The following is a 24,007-nucleotide window of genomic DNA, read 5'->3' as shown; positions in this document are numbered from 1 at the left end:
TATTCATCTTTTAGGGATCACAAGGATTACAAGAAGAATTAAACACCTAAAATTACCACCAAATATTAAAAACAGACGACATGGGTTTTAATGGTGTAATTGAAAACAACTCACATATGCTTTAAATTTTAGGCGGCATTATTTGTCAAACTTTTAGTTGGCATTATTTGTCCAAATTAAAAGCTTTATAAGATTTGAGAAATGTGGGGTGTATAGAAATTATGGAGTGCATGTAGAAAATGTAAGGTGTATATTAAGAATGTGGGGTATGAGGATATTATGGGGAAGTATGTGGGGTGTATTAAGATAATTTTTAATTGAAAAAGTAAATATGAGGTGTATTAAGTATGTATGGTTTATTCAACAATTTGTGGGGTGTTAATATAATAAGCCTATGTTAAACACTGTTTCCAGTTTAGATAAGACTCCATTCATTTTTGTTTTCTTTTAATATTGTTTTTCTTCTTACATTTGTATTAAGACTCCAACAATTAATTTCATTTGTATTAAGCAATACGAGTTAAAAAAATTGGAATTACACTTTACACCTTTTAAGATAGGACCGATATTTTAAAATAGATTACGAGATTTCAAATTTACTACCTTGCATTTAATACTGTTGAATTAAATCAATTTACATCTTTTATCTGTTTGAACATCACCGATATTTTAAAATAGATTATGAGATTTCATTTTTATTACATTGCATTGCATTTAATACTATTGAATTAAATCAATTTACATCATATAGAAGAGGGGAATGATTCATAACTATTACATTAATTTAAGAGATTGAGAAGTTTCGAATTCAAGACATATTGATAGAAACCCAACATTATATTTACTAGATGATAATACCAAGTAATAACAAACAACAAATAAAACTCAAACATCTAACACAAAATTCATCGAAATGACTAGAATAGATCCACGATGTTTTAAACTCAAGCTAAAGTAGATTGAAAATAAAGAAATAATTGAGCATCCAATATGAAAAGAGTAAATATAGTTTCCACTATCTTTAATTCTTTATGCAATCACGTCTTTTTACCGTAGTGGACCGTCGAGTGGATAACAGTCACTAAAAAACGTTACATTATTGGCTACAAAATTGAGTGATTAGTTGAAAGTTTAAGACTTTGACTAAATTGCGACAGTGTTAGGGGCATTTCATTCACAACGAGACAAATTATTAAATAACAAAACTCCGGCTGAGAAGGCGCGTGGGGGCTGACGGCTGAGTGAGTCAAACAAAGTTCCAAATTTGCCGTTCCAAGGACAGAAGAATTTTGTCCAACCACATTAACTTAAACTGTAATCCATTTTACACTAATCACACTGTTTTAGGGCTGCAAATCATTCTAATTTTATGTTTTAATATCGGTGGTACCATAGTTTAATGTTATATTTATTTTCACTACACAACGAGTAAAGAGTTTTGAGTTCATAAATAACGAGGAGGATGTTTAATATATTTGTGTTGAGTTTGAACTCTGACTCAATTCTTATTCTCTTTAAAGTAGAATATCGTTGTGTCAAAGAAAATTGTTGTCTAAATTATTGTGTAATGATTAATATATGATTCAGCCATTTGTACAACATAACCAGATCTCGTTGTACACTTTACACGTATGCTACAGTCCTACCCTCCAACCCCACCAACCTCAGGAAGTTTCCCATTTTCCATCTCTCTCTCTCCCCCTCCTCTCGTTCTTGTGTTTTATCAAAAAATAAACAGAACCACCTTCACATAGCTAAACAAGAATTGAGAAATAGTGAAAGCTTTTTGTTGTTATTTAATTAATTTGATGGGTGTAAATTGAGTTGAAACCAGCACCAAAGAATGAAGGGTTCTTCACCAAAAGGAGGGAGCCACAATTATGATTACTCGTTCAAGATTTTGCTGACTGGTGATTCTGGTGTTGGAAAGAGCAGCCTTCTCCTCAGCTTCATCTCCACTTTTGTTCAAGACTTACCTCCCACCATTGGTAATATTTTAAAGTTTATCTCCCACGATATTTTCATTTGATATTGGTTAGTTCTTGCATCTTTTTTTTTTTTTTTTTTTTTGAAATTCATGAATCAGTGACATGTTCAAGTGCTTATTTTGGTTCTAATTAACTCTTTTTAAACACCCAGTTTTTGTTTCTTTATGTTGCAAATACCATCTAGACCTGGGGTTAGTCAAGGTAAGTCAAGTTAGCTCGAGAAGTGTGCTCCCTCTAAGTTTGAATCACTCTTCTCGCGGTTTAGATGAATTTTGTGTAAATCATCTAGAAAAATATTCAATTAAGCAACGGTTTGCATAAGATAATTTCTGTATTTAGGGTTAGAAATATAGTTTGCATGTATATCTGCTTATATTTTCATGTCCTCAAACAGTTATCATGCAATTGTAGTTGGGGACAATAATAGCTTTTTTCTGGCTTGCATCTCGTAAATACCGATTTCAGTGTAATTACTCACTTCCCTAAACGGAGCAGAACTCCTTGTGATTCCTATACATTTGTTAGGTTTCCGGCATATGCCTTGCTCTTAGCCGGCGGACTAATTTCCTCTCTTTTCATGTGGAAGTTTCGAGGCGAATTGTGAAATTCTTGATTGACTGTAATTTTCGGATTGTCATTATATTTGGTGCTGATGTGCTTTACCAACCATTTGAAGGTGTGGATTTTAAGGTCAAGCAGATTTTAGTTGGCGGAAATAGATTGAAGCTTACAATCTGGGACACAGGTATTCAGTGGACCTAACTATCATCTGTCAACTTCCTTGTGACTTCAACAAGGGAATATATTCTCCTCATTAGTTTTCTTTCAATACTAAAACGTTGATTTTACTTGGCCTTTAAGTAAATTGTTGATTTTATACTTGACTTCAAGAAAAAATATTCTCCTCGTTTATTCGTGAAGTGTTTTTCTTTTGGTTTTGCAGCGGGACAGGAGAGGTTTGGAACGGTAATAAGCTCTTATTACAGAGGTGCACATGGTATCATTCTTGGTACGTATGTCGTATGTCGTATGTCGTATGTCATTGCGTGTAAACCTTACATTACGCATTTTTTGAGTGGTTTTCAACTATCAGAAGCAAAGGAAAAGGGTGCTTGGCCATTGAAAACATAATATTCCGTTGCACTTTGATATATATATATATATACACATATATATTTTTTTTCACAATAGAGGTGACTTAGAAGTTCATAACGCATCTCTTTTTGACTCTGACTCTTCCACTCCAGTTGTTTTTCTTTCTGTTGCTTCGAAAGTAGCTGCTTCAGAAAAATATCTGACTGATTTGCCATTTGATTTCAATCTTAGTGTATGACGTGACAAGGCGAGAAACCTTTACAAACTTGTTGAATATCTGGGCGAAGGAAGTAGAGACGTACTCCACTAATCCCGAGTGTATCAAAATTCTAGTAGGGAATAAAGTTGACAGGGTAAGTTTGTTTGTGCTGTGGTTTCTTAAATTATGGATTACATACTTCTTTCTTTTAGTATATGCTCTGAGTTTCATTTAGTATATGCTGTGAGTTTTCCTGCTTCTCGAAGCTGCTGTTGCTGATTCCTATATTGTTCAACACTTTCCAGGAAAACGAGAGGGCTGTAACTCGAGAAGAGGGCATGGCTCTTGCACAGGAGCATAAATGTTTGTTTCTTGAATGCAGTGCGAAAACTAGAGAAAATGTTCAACAATGCTTTAAAGATCTCACACTGAAGGTATATTCTTTTGGAAAGGCTTGCATTTTTTCGACTTCAGACATACGAGCCAACTGATTTTCTGTCGAGTTTGCTGCAATAATTCCCTAACTCCCACGGCATGGTTCAAGGCTTTCATTTAACTTCGTTACAATCCTAATATTTTGACAGATGCTGGAGGTGCCGAGTTTACTAGACAGTGGATCTGTAGAAGTGAAGAGACACATTTTGAAGCAGAAACAAGAAGATCGATTTCCTTGCAATGGTGATTGCTGTTCTTAATGACAACGCTAGAGAACGTTGGTACAAGAATCGGTGTAATGACAATTGGCGGCTGTGTACTCTTCGAAGAGCTTTTGTCAAGCCATTGCCATCACTCCCATTACCAATTTGAGAACTAAGGGTATAGTAAAAAGGTTCTGGTTTAGCTATATTTGTTTGGACATCGAACTTAGTATTACGCAGAAGGTGTTAGGAGTATGCTTGAGTTTTAGTCAATTTGCTTAGGGAATTTCAGTGAAATACAGATTAGAGAGCACTGGTTGGAAAAACAATAAAATAAATCGCTCTCTATCGATAAATGTCTGTAAATTATATGAGATGTGCAGAAACTGAACAGTACAGAAAACGGCTTCGATGTACAAATGGAAAGTGGGATTTTGCATCCTTATTTGAGTTTTTAGCATTTTGTTTCAATCATGTTTTCATTCATTGTTGTTCATGAGAACGAAATCCCTCATTGTTTTCGTCCGTGTGAAAAATGTGATGAATGAATTCAGGAAGATCCATTCTATCTTGGAATCATTCTCGTTACTACTCCCACCGTTGTTGGTCCTCTTGACATAACATTCGGCTCCTGGTTCGGTAGGAAAGAAACGAGTAGCCAATGACTAGTTCCGCTATGGAGCCACATGTATACCTAGAAGACAGCTAAAAAGGTCGTACCCAGTGCACAAGGCTCCCGCTTTACGCAGGGTCTGGGAGAGGTGAATGTCGGCTAGCCTTACCCCCATTTATGGAGAGGCTGCTCCCAAACCTAGAAGACAGCTAAAAGCCTAAAACACTAGTCTCATCAAAATGCCTTGGCCGGAGTCCACCGGACATTGTCTTTCTGTACAATATAACTCAACTTCACCGGATAACGTCGTCTTAGTTTCCGATCTGCCATCAAACCATGGTTTTTGTGAGCTTCGATGAGGATTGACAATGTATTCTGCTTATGAAACCGGATTAACTAAAATAATCCCACACAATTAGCACCAAAACTTATACACAAGTCCCTATCTCACCACTACAATAATCTTCATAGACAAAATGGCAGCGCCAGAACGTTTTAGCCATCTTTTCATCCCCGAAAGCCTTATGCTTTGCACAAACAAAGCTGGAATATAACTCAGTTAAATTGTCTGCTCAAAGTCTCCGACAAACTTGATGAACCTCCAACGTAACAAGAAACAAACCGTCCTAGACTCAGCCTGTCCTCTTCACACGCGTATTACTCAGTTAAGCCCATGACACATTATGGAGGAGCTTTCCAATCTTCCAAGAGGGGTTCGTGAATGTGTTCCGTTGCTGAGCGAAAATTCTCAACTCGTAGCAGTCACTCGAAATATTTGTTCGGGGGTTTTGGTTTAGCTCTCTCTTTAGCGACATGGTTAAAGTGGGAAGCTTGCATGAGAATTTGATGATTTGGATATGGTTGATGGTAATAGTGCCCTTTGCATCTTTCGAACAAGTCGTACCTTTGATAATGCGAAACTAAACTCCTTTATCACCAATAATCTCCACAGGAACAGTTCCCATCTTTAAAATGATGGAAGCGATTCAAGTCTCTTACAATTATCTCCCGTTCGTAGATTCTCGATATTAGCTTGGTGGCCGTGTGGCAATCTCCACAGATTCGAAGGTTCTTGGTCACTCGAAGAACTACTCCAGGACTAGTATTAAGAAGTCCAAAGGCAATGGCAAGCTTTTCACTGTGGGTTGTCAGGCTATGTTCTTTCTCCTCTTCACTAACATCATGCAAAACAAAGCTAGTGTCAGGTACATAACCGGCTGCCTTAATTTTCTTCGGTAACTCGTCCAGCAAGAACTCGTAAATTTCTTTTGCTTGAGGGTGAGATGTATCTCCACCAAGAAACAAGTGAGCTTTCCCATTGACCTCTGTCCAACTGCATCCAGGGTTCTTCTTCACGCCTTGAGCTTTCAAAAGAACTCTCAAATTGTCCACTTCCTTCCACATGCCGGCTTCAGCATATATGTTTGACAGCATGACATAATTGCCACTATTTTCTGGTTCTAAGATGAATAGACTTCTTGCTGCAATTTCGGCAATTTCCAAGGTATGGTGTTTCCGACAAGCCGATAACATTGCACCCCAAATGCTTGGCCCTGCTTGCATTGGCATTTTACTTATAAGATCTTTAGCTTCTGCCAAGCGCCCTGCACGACCCAGAAGATCAACAACACAAGCATAATGTTCAACCCCTGGTTCGACAGAGTATACTCTTTTCATGTAATCGAAGTATTTTAGGCCAACATCGACGAGCCCTGAATGGCTGCATCCTGATAACAACCCTGTGAATGTAATGTTATCAGGTTGAACCCCGGCCACAATCATGTCCTCAAAGGTGGAAACAGCTTCTGATCCGCGTCCATGTGAGGCATAAGCTGTTATCATTGTATTCCATGCAACTAAATTATTTTGAGTTCCACGTACTCTTTCGAAACACTGACGAGCATCCAAGAGGCTCCCACATTTAGCATACATTGCGAGGAGTGCTGTCTGTATGGAAACATTAGACTCTAAACCAATCCTGCTCGCAAAGTTGTGAATTTTTCTCCCTCGCTCGAGGGCAGCTGAATGTGCACATGCAGGAAGAACACTCATTATCGTCACCCAGTTCGGCTTAACCTTAGAATCTTTCTTCAACATCTCATCAAACAAAAACAATGCTTGCTCCGCAAGCCCATTTTGAGTGTACCCCGATATCATAGCCGTCCAAGAAACAATATTTCTGCCCGGCATTTTCCCAAACAAATCCTCAGCAAGACAAATCTCCCCATCTTTCATGTACCCGGCAATCAACGCATTCCAAGATGAAACATCTCTCACAGTCATTTTATCGAACAGCCTACGTGCATCGCTCATATCACAGCATTTCACATACATGTTGATCAAAGAAGTCCCAACATACATATCAGATTCCAACCCAACTTTCAAACTCAACCCATGAACACATTTTCCAATCCAAATCCTCGACAGTTCCGCACAACACTTGAGAACAAAAGGGTACGTAAAGTTGTCTGCTTTAAGCCCTAAACAATGCATTCTGCCATAGATTTCCATGGTTTCCTCAGAGAACCCATGTAGCGTATACGCCCGAATGATCGAATTATACAGAAGCGTTGATGGGTTGTTTACTCTGTGGAAGATAGCGACAGCTGAGTCGAGATCATCTGAGCTTGCATACATTGCGACCATCTTGGCGCCGAGATATGCATCGGGTTCGAACCCGCGTAGGGCCATCTGGGCGTGGACTTGTTGGCCTAGTTTCAGCAAGTTCTTGCCAGTCAAGGACTGAAAAATTGGTGCATAGAATGAAACGAAGCGTGGATCTTGTGCCAGAAGTGGTTTTAGGAGGGTGCGCATGGTTGCGTGCGGTGAAAGCAATGCAGCACGGATTTTGGGTAGTGGAGGAGAAGGACGTTAAACTTGAGGAAAAGAGAACGGACCCTATTTTTTCATACCATGTCAAACAATTTATTGGAAGAAAAGGCATTGCTCCAATTTTACTTATTGATTAGTTGATTCTTTGAATTAATAAAAGAATAATATTTGGTTGCTCAAGCATGGATAAAAAAATTTACTCAAAATTCTTAATGGACAATTTATATATTTTTGTGTTTATGATCGAATCGGTCTTATAAATTATTCTGTAAAAATCTCTATAAAAAATAAGTAAAACTAATATCATTTAATCAACAATTGTAGCAAATAGATAGACAATTCTTAATACGATAATTAATTAATTAAACCAAACTGTCAAATTGATGCTTCTAGCACTATATATTAGTTTTGAGTATCAAATCCATAATTACGAAGCAAAATACAATGTCCTCTCTGAAAAAACAAGAACCAAAAAAGATAATCTCGAAATTGATACACGTGGTAGAGGACATGTACGTCTTCGAAATGAAGATTAGCTACGAGTTGATCAAAACAAAGCCATGACTAATTCATCTAACCAGCCGGCTTGCTTTATCTTGGTCACTAATGTTTGTTGTGCTTTTGACAGAAAGAAATAAATAAATAAATAAAATTCCATGGTGTACTACTATTTCTATTACTTTAAGTGCTAGATATCAACGATTGATCCTAATTCCCAGCTGTTTCCTTTCCTATTCCCAGCTTGTTTTTTCCCTCCCTTTGTTACTTACGTATATAATATAAGCTTACATGGCCTATTTGCAAAAACAAGAAAACCAGAAACGCAGAAAAACCAGAACCTGCATTGCAAATTTAGGCCTTCAAACATGGCCTGTACCGGCTTTAACCGCCGCTCATTTGCGTGGGCAGTTCTGATAGCAGTAGTTCTTGTTGCTAGAGCCAATGCTATTGACATATTTCTGGAATGGCATCTTACACTTGACACCACACTCAAGCCTGTGACCCGAGATCAACCTGTAAGAACAAGAACAAAACCTAGTTGTTAGTAGTTTTTTCTTTTTTTCTTTGGACAGACGATATTATCTATATTAAGGAGGTGAGGAAGTGGACTAAGCCTGACTGGGCTAACCATAATAATGTAATTCAAATTCGCCTTTGGCGAGAATCGAACCTAAGGCCTAATCACTTACAAGTGAAGGAATAGCACTAGTTTTTAGTAGTTAGTTCTCGGCAGTTCCAATTTGCCAATAATGGTTGTTCTAAATTTCCTTGATTTCGAGCAGGTTATTGTGATTAATGGATTGTTCCCGGGGCCACTTATCAACGCCACTACGAATGATTTTGTTCATGTGAACATCTTTAACGACATGGATGAACCTCTTCTCTTTACATGGTACGTAACAAATAATTAATTTTTGCATGGAGTTCAAATGTTGGTCTGAGAACTTGAGAAAAAATGTGTTTCTAGTGCAGGAATGGCATACAGCAAAGGTTAAACTCATGGCAAGATGGAGTTTCCGGAACAAACTGCCCGATTCAACCTGGTACAAACTGGACTTATGTGTTCCAGACCAAGGATCAGATCGGCAGTTTCTTCTACTTCCCTTCCATCAATTTCCACAAGGCTGCTGGAGGATTCGGACCTATACGTGTCATCAACCGCAATGTCATTGCCGTCCCCTTCCCCAGACCAGAAGCTGAATTTGATCTCCTTATTGGCGATTGGTTTTATGACAGTTACCAGGTCTTTTACTTGATACTTTGTTCATGAACAACATCAATTTGCTCCATTTCTTTTGGCTGACACAATTTTTTTTTGGGCATGAAATTCGAATAGAGTACTAGGGCATTGATGGGCACTCCTCTAGTGGCATACCATGCAATCCCTGATATAATTTTGATGAATGGCAAAGGACCTGTTGGTAACCCCATGTCAAAATCCTATGAATCATTCAATGTCACACAAGGTACTTTAATTCAGATTCCAATTACTGAATTCAAATCTCACAAACAAAAATTGTTACTGCTATTTAATTTACGTACAATAGTCTGACCAATATTTCATATGATGGCATATTTGTTATGCAGGGATGACTTACAGGTTGAGAATATCAAACGTGGGGAATGCTTTGAGTTTCAATTTCAGGATTCAAAACCATCAAATGGTGCTGGTTGAAACAGAAGGATCTTACACTGATCAGATCGCGTTGGATTCTCTGGATGTGCATGTCGGCCAATCATACTCGGTTCTTGTCACAGCTAACCAAAATGCAGCTGATTATTACATGGTGGCATCTCCCAAGTTGGTCAACACGTCTGAATTTACTAGCCTTGTGGGCATTGGGGTTTTGCACTATTCCAATTCAGTCTCACAAGTTAGTGGGCCTCTGCCTGATGGACCTGACCCTTTTGATTTAGATTTCTCAGTCGATCAAGCCAAATCTATTAGGTAAGAAAGCTTCATTAACAACGATTATTGCTTTGTACTGGAACATTCTCGTACAAACTATACAATGTTACCAACATTCTCGTACAAACTATACAATGTTACCTATTTAAGCGTTATTGCATAGGTGGGCGAGGGATTTATAATTTAGGGTATTGTGTTTATTGTCATACATGTTTATAACATAATGTCGATTAGTAAATTATGCGATAATGTTGCACTCTACGGTTTCAGTGGAGAACTACTTGTATATGCTATATAATGAGCTTGGAATAATTCTCATCATACACAGTCTAATGTCCCCATTTAATTTGTTCCTTCACCATGATCAGGTGGAACTTGACTGCAGGAGCTGCTAGGCCTAACCCACAAGGAACCTTCAATGTGTCAAATGTGACCCTATCCCAAACCTTCATCCTCCAAAGTTCAGTAGCTGACCTTGGTGACGAACCACGTTATGTTGTCAACAATGTGTCATATAGAACACCAGAAACCCCGTTGAAACTCGCCGATTTCTATGTCAATGGCACTGGTGTATACCAACTTGATGCTTTTCCGACTCATTATGTCAATGACGATGCTGCATATGGAGTGTCCGTCGTGACTGGAATCCACAAAGGGTGGATAGAAATTGTGTTCATGAATACTTTGGATGCCATGGATTCTTGGCATTTAGATGGTTTTGGATTTTATGTCGTTGGGTAAGTAAAAAACTTATACGTGCGACATGTTATGTTTTTAGTCTATTAATATGTCTATCAAATTAACAGTCAGACAACATATCTATGGTAATTATCTGCAGGTTTGGGAATGGAGATTGGTCAACGGATTCACGGGACACATACAACCTCTACGATCCTGTTGTGAGATCAACAGTCCAAGTGTACCCTGGAGGATGGACTGCAGTTTATGCATTCCTTGACAACCCTGGGATGTGGAACTTGAGATCTCAACTGTTAAAGCATTGGTACTTAGGGCAAGAACTCTATGTGAGAGTTTATGATGCTGACCCTAACCCTGCTAAGGAGAGCCCACCACCCGAAAACCTCCTTCGATGTGGTTAGTGCAGTCCGTTAATTCCATGATTAAGCCCTTCAATTTGTTTTCAATCGTCATAATTTAACCTCTAATCGAAACCCTAGCTAATCTTTGACTTTATTTCTTCTATGTGGAAATTGCAGGAATTTTCTCTTCTCCTCCGGCTCCGGCTCCGGCTCCAGCTTCATGGACTTGATGCTGATTGGGAATGACCTTAATTAGTAGAATTATAGATGCATTATGAATAACTAGCTAGCAAACTGCACACACAACTATGAGTGTGCTTGAGTGAGGCTAGAATAAATTTATTTGTTTATTTAAGAGGTTTTTATTTTTTTTATTTTTTTTTATTTTTTAAGGGTAAATCGCAGTTTACTATCCTCAAGTTTCTTGGTTTTCAACATTTAGTACATGAAGTTTTTTCATCCCAGAGTCATACCTAAAGTGTTAATTTTGGGACAGTCTCATACAACCGTTAATCTGGTTGTTAAGTCTTTCGTTAACTGATGACGTGACGCCCATATGGACAATGACTGGGCAACACATGTTATTAAGGGGTCTACTTGGAAATTAAAATTTTTTAAAAAAAAAAACACACACACACACACCCGTCTTCTACCTTGCCCAACCCTCTCCCTCCCTTCTATACACCCACCAAATTTACTGAGCCTAACTTCAAATCAATTCGAACCCGCTTCGTAATCAATCAAAGCCTGCGTTTTATTCCCACTACTTGGATCCAAATTCTTAGCAGAAATAGAACTACCCACTTCAATTCCAACATGAATGTTTCCATCACTCACTACTAGAAATTTCCACTTTGCCGACAAACTTAGTTTGTCGGCAAAAGTCAAAATTCGTCGGCAAAGAGCCTTTCCCAACGAAAAACTTTGTCGGCAATTTTGTCGCTAAAAGCATGTCGCGCAAGATCTTTCTCGACAAATCTTGATATTTCGTCGGCTCATTTTAAAGGCGACAAATCTCAGCCGTCAAACTGTGCCCGTCACCAAAACAACATTGCGACAAAATATTTTGTCAGCATAGGTTGTTTTTTCACGATGAAGTTATTTGTCGGCTTAGTGATCTTGTCACGACAAAATATTTTGTCGGCTGAGTAATCTTGTCGCGACAAAACATTTTGGCGGCTAAGTAATCTTGTCGTGACAAAAAGGTTTTTCGGCTACGTAGTCCTATGACAACAAATTGGTTTGTCGGCTCAAATTACTTGTGTAGACAAAATAATTAGTTGGTTGAATCTTTTGTGAACAAAAACATTTGTCGGCTAATTAATTTTGTGCCGACAAAACATGTCAAGTCCAATATTTTCTAATTTTTAATAATATTTTTAACCATCACAAACAAGCAAGCTTAAGAGATCGAGAAGGGGCGTGAATGAAGAATTAATGTAGGAACAACACAAAATTCATGTGATATAAACTAATGTAAGGTTCACAATTCGGTGTAGTTACAAAATACAAAAATATATATGTTTTCATTTCGAGATTACTATAATATAGATAAAATATCCTTAAGTATCACCATTCTCACTATAGTCCTCATCAAGTTGATATGCAGCATCATGAAATCGGGAAACGATAAGGATCATCATGAAACATTCCAGTATCAAACAACTGTAGAAGAAAAACAAATTAAAAAACTTGATTAGCAAACGTTAAGGGTGCTAAATATCATTGACATTAAGGAACGCAAGGCCACACTAGAGTGGTATTTCTAAACAAATAACTTATGAAACCATAAATGTGTAAACAACAAGATAAAGATATCTATTAATCAAGTTAACTTACCAACGCCATGCAGCATCACAACCTAGCAAAATTACATGTTTAATAGATACCAGGTAATAATCAAGTTAGCATCAACTACTTATATGTCATTCATCACTGTAAACAACAAGATAAACATTATAAACAGCAAGGCAACATGATTATCACACTCTGTAAACAAGGCAGCATGATAAGTAGATCATATAAATCCTTGAAAGGTCTATAATTTATATAAACATAACAATACCAATCACCTAGCTAAGTAGGTTATAACTCTAGAACATAAGCATATGCACCTGGAAACATTAATAAACTATACTAAAGCATCCTAATTCATCATTGTTTATAATCTTTATCAGTGTAAACAAGAAGATATAGGCATGTACTAATCAAGTTAATCCTCAAATATCAAAATTACCTGGTGTGAATGATCCTCACATTGGTCTCCATGCCGTGCTGATACCAGTTGTAAGCTATCTAGCCCAGAATCCCACTGAGCCATAGACAACCTGCAAGTGTTATAGAAAGGAAAAACAAATATGTCAAACCTAGACCACAATATCGAAAAATTACAGTGGAAATCTGGAATTAAAGTCAAAGGGCATTGTTTTCACCAATATTATACAAATGGATGGCCAAATCAACCAAAAATTGGAAACCTAGATCATAAAACTCGAACCCAAATGAAATAGTTCAATTAAGAACATGTTTTTCATCCATATATGCGATTCAATCAAAGCAAATACAATTATTTCATTTTCCAATAAAAACATGGAAAACGAATACAAAAACAAACAAACAAGTTAGCAAATTATTGTGGTAAGGAAAATGCATATACAAAATGACGAAATTATTTAGACAAAAACACAATGAGCAAACTAAATACTGACTTACTAATAATCTAGATCACTATCGTCATCAGTAGTACTGCTTGAACTATCATCACCATGACTACTATTTTCCTCATTGCTTATGTAGTCATCAGTATCTATACTACTTTCTTCATTATAATTGTAAATGAATTCATTTTCATCAATTCTAGGAAGAGCCCCAAGATCTATAATGATGGAGTCAATCTCAACTGCAACTGGAGGAACGTTTTCCAAGCAGTACGGAGTCAGAGTTTCATCAATGTGTTGTATTTGTGCCATATCAGGAATGTCTGATGAAGAGTTCTCTTGGTATGTCACATCATCATCACTACTATCACCCTCAGAGTTCCCCTTTTCCGGAATATCCCATACATTTCTATGTTGAATTCTTTGAATTACTTTCCAACCAGTACCTGCCTTAGGATCAGCCACATAAAACACTTGCTTTACTTGAGTGGCAAGAATATAAGGATCATTATCATACCAACGAGTGTTTGTGTTGACTGATATTAAGTGGTAGTCGCGCTTTATACTCCCTCGTCTAGAAGGGTCTGTATTGAACCAGTGGCACTTAAATAACACCACTTTATACCCCTGTCTATATAACAATTCAATGACACTAGTCAACTTTCCATAAAATTCTAGTTCTCCAGTATCGACATCTCCAGGCACATACACCCCACTATTCTGAGTGATTAATCTATCATCTCGTTCGGCAACTACAAACTTAACCCCATTCACAACACAGCCTTGATATGTTTCAGCTCGCACAGCACCTCTCGCTAACTCAAACAACTCATCATTATATAAAGGTGACTTTTCCTTTCCCAAGCTCCTCATCTAGTAATATGATGGACAATGTTATGCACAAATTATTTTAAAATAATGAAACACGTTACAATAACTACAAAGTTCGACTTACATGTTCACGAAACCAAGAAGGAAACTTATCTTTGTGTCTTTGCTCCACGTTTGAACTACTTTCACGCTTTATTATTTCCTCATGCTCCCTGCTTAATAAGTCAAATAAATATTAGAGCATTTGAAAAAAACTACTTAAAGTAAATACAGAATATGTCACCTACTCAAGGAATGGTGTCACCTCGTCACAATTGTTGAATATAAACCACTCAGCTATCTTCATGTCAGCACTAGTAAATTCAACACTTGAACTACCCATAAACGGTTTTGCAATTTGAGCAAATACAGAAAGCTTCTCTAGTCGCACGCCACCATCAATATTTCGTTCACGTCGATTAAAAGAACTTTCAACATTACGGAGATACATCCCACAAAAAGTGAGGGATTCATTTGAAAGGTATACCGATGTAATAGATCCCTCAGGACGTGCTTTGTTCCGCACATAGCGTTTATACCTTCCCAATAGTCTGCAAAGAAATTAAAGTGTTACAATTTAAATTTACAATTTCATAAGAACAATGAGATTAAATGGGAGAATAATATTGCTACCTTTCTATAGGGTACATCCACCGAAAATTAACAGGCCCAGCAAGTATCGCTTCATCTACTAAGTGGATCATGACATGAATCATTACATCAAAGAATGCAGGGGGAAATATTTGTTCAAGCTTGCACAATATGTACACAATATTTTCTTTCAGCCTTTCCAAGTCTACCATACACAACGTTTTGGCACATATTTGCTGAAAGAAGCTCGATAATTCAATGATCGGTTCAACCACATTTTCCGGAAAAAAATTTCGAATACCCACGGGAATAAGTCGCTGCAATAACACGTGGCAATCATGACTCTTCAATCCGGAAATCTTTTTCTCACCGACTTTCACATTTCGAGAGATACTGGCTGCATATCCATCTGGGTACTTTACCCATTTCAAAAACTCAAGGAATTCTTTTTGGAACTTTGGTTCCACGGTATAAAATGGGTGACCTTTATTCCACTTACTCCCGTCCCACTCTAACCACAAATTTTCTTTTATGCCCAAATTCATCAAATCATTGCGAGCTTTGTGCGTGTCTTTAGATTTTCCTTCTAGGTCCAGTATTGTTCCAACAACACTATCAGAAACATTCTTCTCGATGTGCATCACATCTAAGTTATGCCTGATTTTCAACTTTGACCAATACTCCAACTCGAAGAACACACTCTTTTTCGACCAATTTCGATGCTCAGGCGTTTTCTTCATTTTCTTGTTCGGATTGTTGTCATGTTTACCCATCCGACCAAAATTTAAATTAGCAACTTGTGCTAAAATCTCTTCCCCTGAGAACTCCCGAGGTCTAGCACGATATTCAGTTCTCCCATCAAAAGAGTCTTTGTTATCCCGCCATGCATGATTCCAAGGTAGCCACCGTCGATGTCCCATGTAACAAATCTTGTCGCTGAACCTTTCTGATGTTCCGTCCTCATTACAAACAGGGCATGCATTATAGCCCTTAGTGCCCCATCCCGATAGATTTGCGTAAGCTAGAAAATCATTGATTGTCCACATCAATGCCGCACGTAAGTTAAACACAGAATTAGTAGCCTTATCATATGTTGGCACACCATTTTCCCATAATTCTTTCAGCTCATCAATTAACGGTCGTAAATACACATCGATTTCTCTTCCAGGTGCTTTATCACCTGGGATTAGCAATGTCATAATGGAAAATTCTTTTTTCATACATCTCCAAGGCGGCAAATTATATGGAACAACCACCACAGGCCATATACTATAAGGTTTACTCATATTATTGAATGGATTAAATCCATCCGTGGCAAGGCCTAACCTCACATTCCGAGGGTCTGCTGCAAAGTCAGGATATATATTGTCAAACTCTTTCCATGCAATTCCGTCAGCGGGATGTCGCATGACATCATCATCAACCCTCTTTTCCTTATGCCACCTCATATCATTGGCCGTGTGCACTGACATGTACAGCCGTTGCAATCTTGGCTTAAGTGGAAAATATCGTAGCACTTTTCTCGGAATCTTCCGCTTCTTGTCCGGAGAACTCTTATGATACCTAGGCTCATTACAAACAGGACACTGATCTAACGCTTTATTTTCTTTGTAAAACAACACACAATCATACTTGCAGGCATGAATTTTTTCACACCCTAACCCTAAATCTTTCAAAATCTTATTTGCTTCATAATGTGATGGAGGCAAAACATTATCTTTCGGAAGCATCCGTTTGAAAAGTGCCATGAAATAATCATAGCATGTGTTGGACATTCCAAACATGACCTTGCCATGCATGAACTCCACAATTGCCGTTAGTACAGAGAAACCTTCACACCCAGGGTACAATTCTCGTTATACTAGTCCTTTAGTTTATTGGATTACATGCAGCGATGTATACATAAGGACTTTTAGTTAGTAGTTGGAATTAGAACCCCTATTCCATGTCGGACTCGGCTGAAACTTAAGGGGGTGTTTGATCATCATGGTATATAACATTAATTTTATTAAATTTCTTACTCCCGTGTCGACGACGAACTGCACTCCTCTTTCTGGCAGGTGCTTCAGTAGGTAAATCATTATGAGTATCATCAAGTTGGGATCCTGCTGCACCTTGGGATTGAGTGTGATGAAGAGAGGTCCTGTTCGGACCACTCATGGTTTGGGAACGAGTACAGGGCGAAGAAGGTATGGTGTTTTCCCGCCAAGGTCGTGGAGGATCAATGTTTCTTGGCTCTAGTTGAGGAGTATCACTCCTGGTCGCACCACCCATAGAATGAGATTGTGTACGAGAAAGATAAGTCTGCCTCAAAATATCAGGCCTATTCCTCTCTTGACGAAAAGTAGAAGGAGCTCCGATAGCAGATGTACACCGTGACTGGGATGGCAGAGGCGGAATTCTTGTTAACACAAGAGGTCGTTTCCTTTTTTGGCTAATCATTGGCATCTACAAAAAAAAAACCAAGTTTAAGTTAAATGTAAATACATATATGCAGTGCATTAGAATTCATTGGTAAGAATAAACCTGGTTGCTTGTGGTGCAGCTTTTGCAAAAGTATGGAGACGATCGTGAGAGTTAGAGAAGGGAGAGAGATGATAGAGGCGTGGATGAGAATCAGTTAAGAGTGCAAGAATCGTAAACCTAGGGATATAAATCGTCAAAATTGTTTTTGAGCGGGAAAGACCCCGCCAATCGTTAGAAGATAAATAAGAATTCTTATCAAACTGAAATCGAATGGCGTGAGCGAAGAATGTGGGAGGGAAGTCATGAGCAATTGGGATTAGCATGCAATTGGGAGGGAGATCATGAGGCGACAAAATAGGAATAGCATGCAATGGGAGGGAGATCAGGCAATTGGGGGATGTGAACCGACAATTAAGGGATGTGAACCGACAATTGGAATAATAGAAATATTATGGGAGGGAGATCATGAGGCGGCAAAATAGGATTAGACAGAATATGGGAGGGAGATCATGCAATTGGCAGATGTGAACCGACAAAATAGGTTTGGATTGCCATGGGAAATTTATAAGTTTGTTCTTATAATTATATGTTATGTTTTTAGAAAACTTGGCATGCTTGTCGAATTAGAATGGATGATTACATACAACTGTATTCAAATTTACAATTGTAATTGACTAATAATTGATCACAACCTAAACCAAGTTATCTGTTGCTAGAAAGTAGTTTGGAGTTAGAATTGATAGGAAGAACTTTTCAAACACTCACATATTATGAAATCAAATTGTCAATATAGATTATTGATGGCATAAAACTACAATCTAGAAATATGAAATGCTAGATATCTCTTTATCTATGCTCCCGTTCATATAGAGAAACAAGAGAGAATGAGAGCATAAATAGTTGCCAAGAGCTTTGATTGCGTTCCCCGGAAAAAAATGGATAGGTGCACTAGTGAAAACCTCTCACGTAGAGTTATTGTTAATACCTTGCCAATGACATACTTTATTGCCTCTCTAATCAATTTGCCGATGAAATACTTTGTTGCCTCACATCATCGGCTAATATTTCAATATAGCGGGAAAAGTTCCCGCCAAAGTTTACCCGTCAAAACAAAATTTGTCAGGGCATCGAATTTACGCCTACATAATAATCGTCGGCTAACGTTTCAATTTTCTCGGCTAAGATTGGCATTGTAAATTGGTTCTAGTGTGAGTATTCAGCCGACAAATTAAAAATTTTGTCGAGAAATGACTCTTGTGCCGACAAAATTTTGCTTTGTCGGCTTATAATTTGTCGGCAAAATTATAATTTCTAGTAGTGACTCAATGCATCAAATTTAACCGCAGCAACTTTGAATTTACTTTTACCATTTCCCAGAGAAAGCCCAAATAGGCTAAGATTAAAACCCTTTGGAACCATTACAAATGTCAATCCATCCCCACCACCATTGTAAATAGAAAACAAGAAATTCGTCAAAAAAGACACAGATTTCCAAGGCTTACCTTCATACAGCTCGATGGGTTTCTTGTAAATAGCTCGGCCGACGCTCGAGCTCATTGAACTGGTGAGTTGAACTGCGTATCTGCCATTGACGACCTCTTCATCTCCGTACAGAGCAATATATGACCCAAAGTTTGAAACTTTATCGAAATCAGTGAACGAAAATGAGGAGTTGGAGGCGGTGAAGGTGGTTCTGAGGAAGAAAACGAGGAAATCTAATGCGACGAAGTGGGTGGAGATGCAAGATGCGACCATGGATGAAGTGGGTTAGAGCTAAATCTGGGTGGAGATTGAACAATGGGGTTTCTAGGGCTTAGGGAAGATGCTCATTTGCAATTAAAGGTGAATTTCTTTGGTTTTTTTAGGGTTTGGAAGTGGAAGAAGGCAGATGAGGAGGGTAAAGAATATGGAGGGCCCGCAGCGACGACAAGTACTGAGAGGTGGACGACGGCAAGGGATTGCTAATGAATCTCAAGTCATTGTGCTTGAAGAAGGATTATGGGGGGGGTTATGGAGGTTTGTGACGACGAATAAGAAGGAATTTGAGGCTCTGAGGTCGCAGATGCCTCTGGCTTTGGGCGATTGTGTCGATCCGGGGAAGTTCATGTTGGAGGCGATATCAGAGGAGTTTCTGGTGGACAAAAGAATGGAGATGAGCGATAGGGGGTGTGCAAAGGAGAGGGGTTACAAAGGAAAGAATGGGAGGAAGGGGTTGGGGGAAGTAGAAGACGGGTGTGTATTTTTTTTTTTTTTTTTGAATTTTTAATTTCCAGGTGGACCTCTTAATGACATGTGGCGCTCAGTCATTGTCCACATAGGCGCCACATCATCAGTTAAACGGAAGACTTAACAACCAGACTAATAGATGTATAAGACTATCCCAAAATTAACACTTTAGGTATGACTCTGGGATGAAAAAAAACTTCATGTACCAAATGTTGAAAACCACGAAACTTGAGGGTAGTAAACTGAGATTTACCATTTTTTTTAAATATTTGAGGTATTTTAACATCATCTGTAGGTGAGGCTTTAATAAAAAACAATAAAATTTGGACCTAAGAAATTACATTATTGTCTATCATTTTTTTGTGTCATAGAAGACTAATTTGTCTTTTCACCCTCTTTTGGTTGACAAAAAGGGTTTTATTAATTAGTAGAGATAGGATTGGCCATGTTTACATGGTTATGATGCTGGTGTAAAAAACAACAAAATTTATGTTGCATGTAATTACTATCTCATTGGAATGAGTGGGCCTTGAACGAAAAAATATCTAAAATCACTAAGGGGAAAAATACCCCTCCACAATGGAATTGGATCCTCTCTGAGGCAATGCCATAGGATCCTACTAACCGGCAACATGGGCTGTTGGATTTTGATCCAACGGCTACAAACAAGGGGGTCCCTATAAAGTTATAATAATTGTAGCTGTTGGATCAAAATTTAACGGCCCATGTTGTCTGGTTAGTAGCATTGCCTCGGAGAGTATCCAATTCCCTCCACAATTGAACAAAAAGTGGATGATATGGATCCTTTCTGTTTTATATCTTTAATCATTTTGTTTAATTGTTCTATTTCCTTTTTGTCGATAATGAGGATATCTTTAGGCCGATTATCGCAACACCTAAAGGACTCCCCTTATTTATCTTGATACAAATCTCCGATTAAGTTAGCTTTTCCGCACTTGTTGCTTTCTTCGTCACACTTTACTTTGGGCGCCGTAGCATTATAAAGAAGGTCAAATTAACACCCAAAAAAAGTGATCCAAAAATGTATTTGCCCTAAAGTTTCAAGGTATGTCCGACCTTTATTTCATAATATTTGCTTCTCGCACCCAGACACCAGAAAGATTGAGTGAGATAAGTGCACTAGCATCCGAACGCACCAAGTGTTAGACTACGGAGCGGAGTAAGCCCCTACCTGTTTACTTAGAGAACCTGGGCCCAAGCATAACGAAGATTATTGATTGAACTAGTAGTCTGATAAGAAACTGTTCACACTCAATTTCTCGCTCAGTCTAGTCGAATGAATGAGAAGGTAACTCCCTTTCATGATCTTGAGCTTTAGAGTAAACAGACAATTTTTTTGTGCCCAGCTTCAAGCCAAAAAATTATAGTTAGGCAGTAAAGTTCCCTCAGTTGCAACAGGCCATGTATGAGGAATTGTCACTTGCAGAAAACATCGTTCATTACCTTATTAGATAAAGAGGGACTCAAACCTCTTCCTGACAAAAATACCACCATTGAGGAAAATTCAGACTCACTTTTGGTATCGATTCTGAGAAGACTTTTGCCCACAAATTTTATTTTAGTTCAATTTTGATGAAAGAGTTAGAATGGTATATTTTTTAAGTTTTAATTGACGAAGAATGTTCTATTAATAATTAATTTGATTTGCAAATAATGTAAAAATATTATATGAGCACACATGTAAACCTGCAAACTTTTTTTTTGCTTTAATAGTTTTACACCTTTAAACTTAATTCATTGGCTTTATTACTGGAGTACGGATCCTCGTTAGATCCTCTTTGTGAGAATTTCAAGGATCCATGAGTCATATCCGTTCATCGAATATCGTACGGTCAGAAATCATTTTAAATTTTTTTATTTAAAAATAAACATAAACAGTACTTCACAAAATTGACCACACGATGTACGATGAACGGATACTATTCACGGATCCCCAAGATCCTCACCAAAAGGATCCGGAGAGGATCCTGTTGGTTATTACTGAATTCCCTTTGGTTGCATGTTGGTGGTCCTTATGGTATTCTTGCTATTTAATAAGCAAAGCTATCGCCACTTAGTACTATGATTTAGTGATATTTCTCTTCACTTATAAGTGAGAGGCCTTAGGTTGGATTCTCGTCAAATACGAATTTGAACCACATTATTACTAATCCATTGTGAGGCTTAATATCGACCTTCATTTTAATACAAATCGAGAATTCTCCAATCAAAATATTTTCTATTCGTATTTTTATCCATATCTCGAATATCATCTTCTATCATATTTAATGAATTTTGTTTATGTGTGTTGTAGTACTAAGTGGCGGATAAGACACTATTTTTAAGGTATGTTGGAAGACGAAATGTTAATGAAAATTGTGACAAACATAGAGATAGGAGAAGGGTTACTCAAAAAGAAAATGTATCCATTCAATCCTCCCATGAAGATTGGAATGACGAAGTTTTCTTCATGTCTAATTTTTTCTAGTCCTTTCAAAATACAATATTATTCTCATCTACTTTCAATATGCTATAAATTTAGGGATTATCATTTCCAATCCGATAATTTATACCAACGAGTCCTTGGAATAATAGTCCGAAGCCATTCCTCCCTCAACGACAAGCAATCAAAATAGGAGAGTGCATGATTTGGAAACATGCCGTACCCCATCAAATATATGAGACTTTTTTATTTTTATATTTTTATATTTATTTATTTATAATAATGTCACATCCCAGGTTCGACTCCATTGTAGCACAATATTGTCCGTTTTGGGCCATGCCCTCACGATTTTGTTTCTGGGAACTCACGCAAGAACTTCCTAGTGGGTCACCCACCCTAGGACTGCTCTTACCCAAACTTGCTTAACTTCGGAGTTCCGATGGAACTCGAAGCCAGTGAGTTCCCAAAAGGCCTCATGCTATAGGGAGGGGAGCATGTACATATAAGGAACATCACCCCCTCTCCGTTGGTCGATGTGGGATCTTACAATCCACCCCACTTAAGGGGAACCCGACGTCCTTGCAGGCACATCCGCACCGAACGACAGAGTGGCTCTGATACCATTATGTCACATCCTAGTCCTAGGACCGCTCTCGCCCGAACTTGCTTAACTTCAGAGTTCTGAAGGAACTCGAAGCCAGTGAGTTCCCAAAAGGCCTCATGCTATAGGGAGGGGAGCATGTACATATAAAGCACATCACCCCTTCTCAGTTGGTCGATGTGGGATCTTACAAATAACATTTATTTTTGTTATAAAGATGCTTTACTCAAAATGAAATGAGAGCCTAAATATTTTATGATAAATTTTATTTGAACCCTTATAACTTTTTTTTACACTCAATTTACTCTCTATGCCTATATTATTTTTAATTAAAAAGCTAATATCTTTTAAACTCAAGTTTATTACCTAATCTACCCTCACAAACTCAATTCAACATGTAAATTTATCTTTACACCCATTTAGGAAATAAAATTCTAATTGAATAATTTTTATTAAAGAACTAATTTGAATAAAATCCCAAATTGCATAAGCATAAAGTCATAAGGCATGCTTTCGTTAATGTAATACAGTATTACGTCGTAATTGTTGTAGTACAACATTATTCTATGTAGAAATTAATAGAATTTCTTAAGATGATGTGCCTCATTGCTGGAGCTGCTACGTACATCACTATGGCTCCCATCACTATTGTTGCTAGCTAATTTGTTTGTATTTTGGTGTCTCTTTGTTGTGGTATCTGCTGCATCCTAATGAACCAATTTTCAGTTATTCCATGATCTAAGGTAAGTGGTAGCAAACAACATGCTCATTTACTTTAGTAAGTGGTTGCAAACCCTTGTTTCTTTAGGTCAGCCCTAGATTTTTCAACCATGATGATGGAGTGGATTCGAGGAAACCAAATTGGCAGGGGAGGCTTCGCCACCATTTACACAGCAAAACACAATAACTTGTCTTTTCAACATTCAAGATTGATGGTTGTGAATTGAAACTTAAAAACTCATCTTCCTAACTCTAAAAAAAATTGAAATCAAACGAAAAAAGTTGCATAAATCAATTCATACCTTAGTTGGAGGATTTAAAACTTCAAAATCACCATCCATTGATAAAAAAAATAAATAAAAAAAAAAGCTTGTTTTCTCTATAAGAGCTCTTAGCGTTTTAACCGGAATGAGCGTAGGATAAATATTGCGTAAAACTAGGGTTTTTTTTTTTTTTTTTTTTTTTTAACAAATGATATTTTTACATTAAGAAGGTGGGGGAGTAGGCTAAGCCTCACGATGGACTAGCAATAATGTGGGTTTATTGATAAATTTTAGTTTAATTGTTAGTCTTATCGTGTACTTGACTGTGATTATGCAATAGGATAAGAAAGACAAT

General features: G+C 37.7%; 4 protein-coding genes across 4 annotated transcripts; 2 read left to right on the top strand and 2 right to left on the bottom strand.

The window, feature by feature from the left end:
• Window positions 1–1,656: 1,656 nt before the first annotated feature.
• On the top strand, window positions 1,657–4,391 carry LOC126629143 (ras-related protein RABC2a-like). Its single transcript, XM_050299058.1, has 6 exons — window positions 1,657–1,988; window positions 2,665–2,733; window positions 2,932–2,997; window positions 3,315–3,436; window positions 3,588–3,716; window positions 3,867–4,391. Exons 1-6 carry the CDS (start codon window positions 1,844–1,846, stop codon window positions 3,975–3,977), a joined length of 642 nt encoding a protein of 213 aa, XP_050155015.1. The 5' UTR covers window positions 1,657–1,843; the 3' UTR covers window positions 3,978–4,391.
• Window positions 4,392–4,798: 407 nt separating this feature from the next.
• Window positions 4,799–7,440, bottom strand: LOC126629130 (putative pentatricopeptide repeat-containing protein At3g49142). Its single transcript, XM_050299039.1, has one exon. It carries the CDS (start codon window positions 7,345–7,347, stop codon window positions 5,467–5,469), a length of 1,881 nt encoding a protein of 626 aa, XP_050154996.1. The 5' UTR covers window positions 7,348–7,440; the 3' UTR covers window positions 4,799–5,466.
• A 791-nt stretch (window positions 7,441–8,231) lies between these two features.
• On the top strand, window positions 8,232–10,875 carry LOC126630199 (monocopper oxidase-like protein SKU5). The gene is made up of 7 exons (XM_050300313.1): window positions 8,232–8,381; window positions 8,649–8,758; window positions 8,839–9,109; window positions 9,203–9,332; window positions 9,454–9,814; window positions 10,144–10,512; window positions 10,614–10,875. The coding sequence occupies exons 1-7, from the start codon at window positions 8,232–8,234 to the stop codon at window positions 10,873–10,875; spliced, it is 1,653 nt and encodes a 550-aa protein (XP_050156270.1).
• A 2,176-nt stretch (window positions 10,876–13,051) lies between these two features.
• LOC126629128 (uncharacterized) lies at window positions 13,052–16,785 on the bottom strand. The gene is made up of 5 exons (XM_050299037.1): window positions 14,976–16,785; window positions 14,591–14,893; window positions 14,428–14,515; window positions 13,528–14,345; window positions 13,052–13,142 (listed from the first exon to the last, which is right to left on the bottom strand). Coding segments are annotated over exons 1-5 (2,967 nt in total). The 5' UTR covers window positions 16,733–16,785; the 3' UTR covers window positions 13,052–13,141.
• Window positions 16,786–24,007: the final 7,222 nt, after the last annotated feature.

The sequence above is a fragment of the Malus sylvestris genome, chromosome 7 (genome assembly GCF_916048215.2).
Source record: "Malus sylvestris chromosome 7, drMalSylv7.2, whole genome shotgun sequence".
In the NCBI taxonomy this organism is placed as follows: Eukaryota; Viridiplantae; Streptophyta; class Magnoliopsida; order Rosales; family Rosaceae; genus Malus; species Malus sylvestris.
Note: the sequence above shows the minus strand (reverse complement) of the source record. Positions and strands in the feature narration are given on the sequence as shown.

Coding starts and splice junctions, on each gene's coding strand:
- LOC126629128 (XM_050299037.1), bottom strand. CDS start 16,732: ATGCATGGCAAGGTCATGTTTGGAATGTCCAACACATGCTATGATTAT. Junction 14,894..14,975: donor TGGATGTACCCTATAGAAAG/GTAGCAATATTA, acceptor ATTTCTTTGCAG/ACTATTGGGAAGGTATAAAC. Junction 14,346..14,427: donor CTTCTTGGTTTCGTGAACAT/GTAAGTCGAACT, acceptor TCATATTACTAG/ATGAGGAGCTTGGGAAAGGA.
- LOC126629143 (XM_050299058.1), top strand. CDS start 1,844: ATGAAGGGTTCTTCACCAAAAGGAGGGAGCCACAATTATGATTACTCG. Junction 2,734..2,931: donor GCTTACAATCTGGGACACAG/GTATTCAGTGGA, acceptor TTGGTTTTGCAG/CGGGACAGGAGAGGTTTGGA. Junction 2,998..3,314: donor TGCACATGGTATCATTCTTG/GTACGTATGTCG, acceptor TTTCAATCTTAG/TGTATGACGTGACAAGGCGA.
- LOC126629130 (XM_050299039.1), bottom strand. CDS start 7,347: ATGCGCACCCTCCTAAAACCACTTCTGGCACAAGATCCACGCTTCGTT.
- LOC126630199 (XM_050300313.1), top strand. CDS start 8,232: ATGGCCTGTACCGGCTTTAACCGCCGCTCATTTGCGTGGGCAGTTCTG. Junction 8,759..8,838: donor GAACCTCTTCTCTTTACATG/GTACGTAACAAA, acceptor TTTCTAGTGCAG/GAATGGCATACAGCAAAGGT. Junction 9,333..9,453: donor ATCATTCAATGTCACACAAG/GTACTTTAATTC, acceptor TTTGTTATGCAG/GGATGACTTACAGGTTGAGA.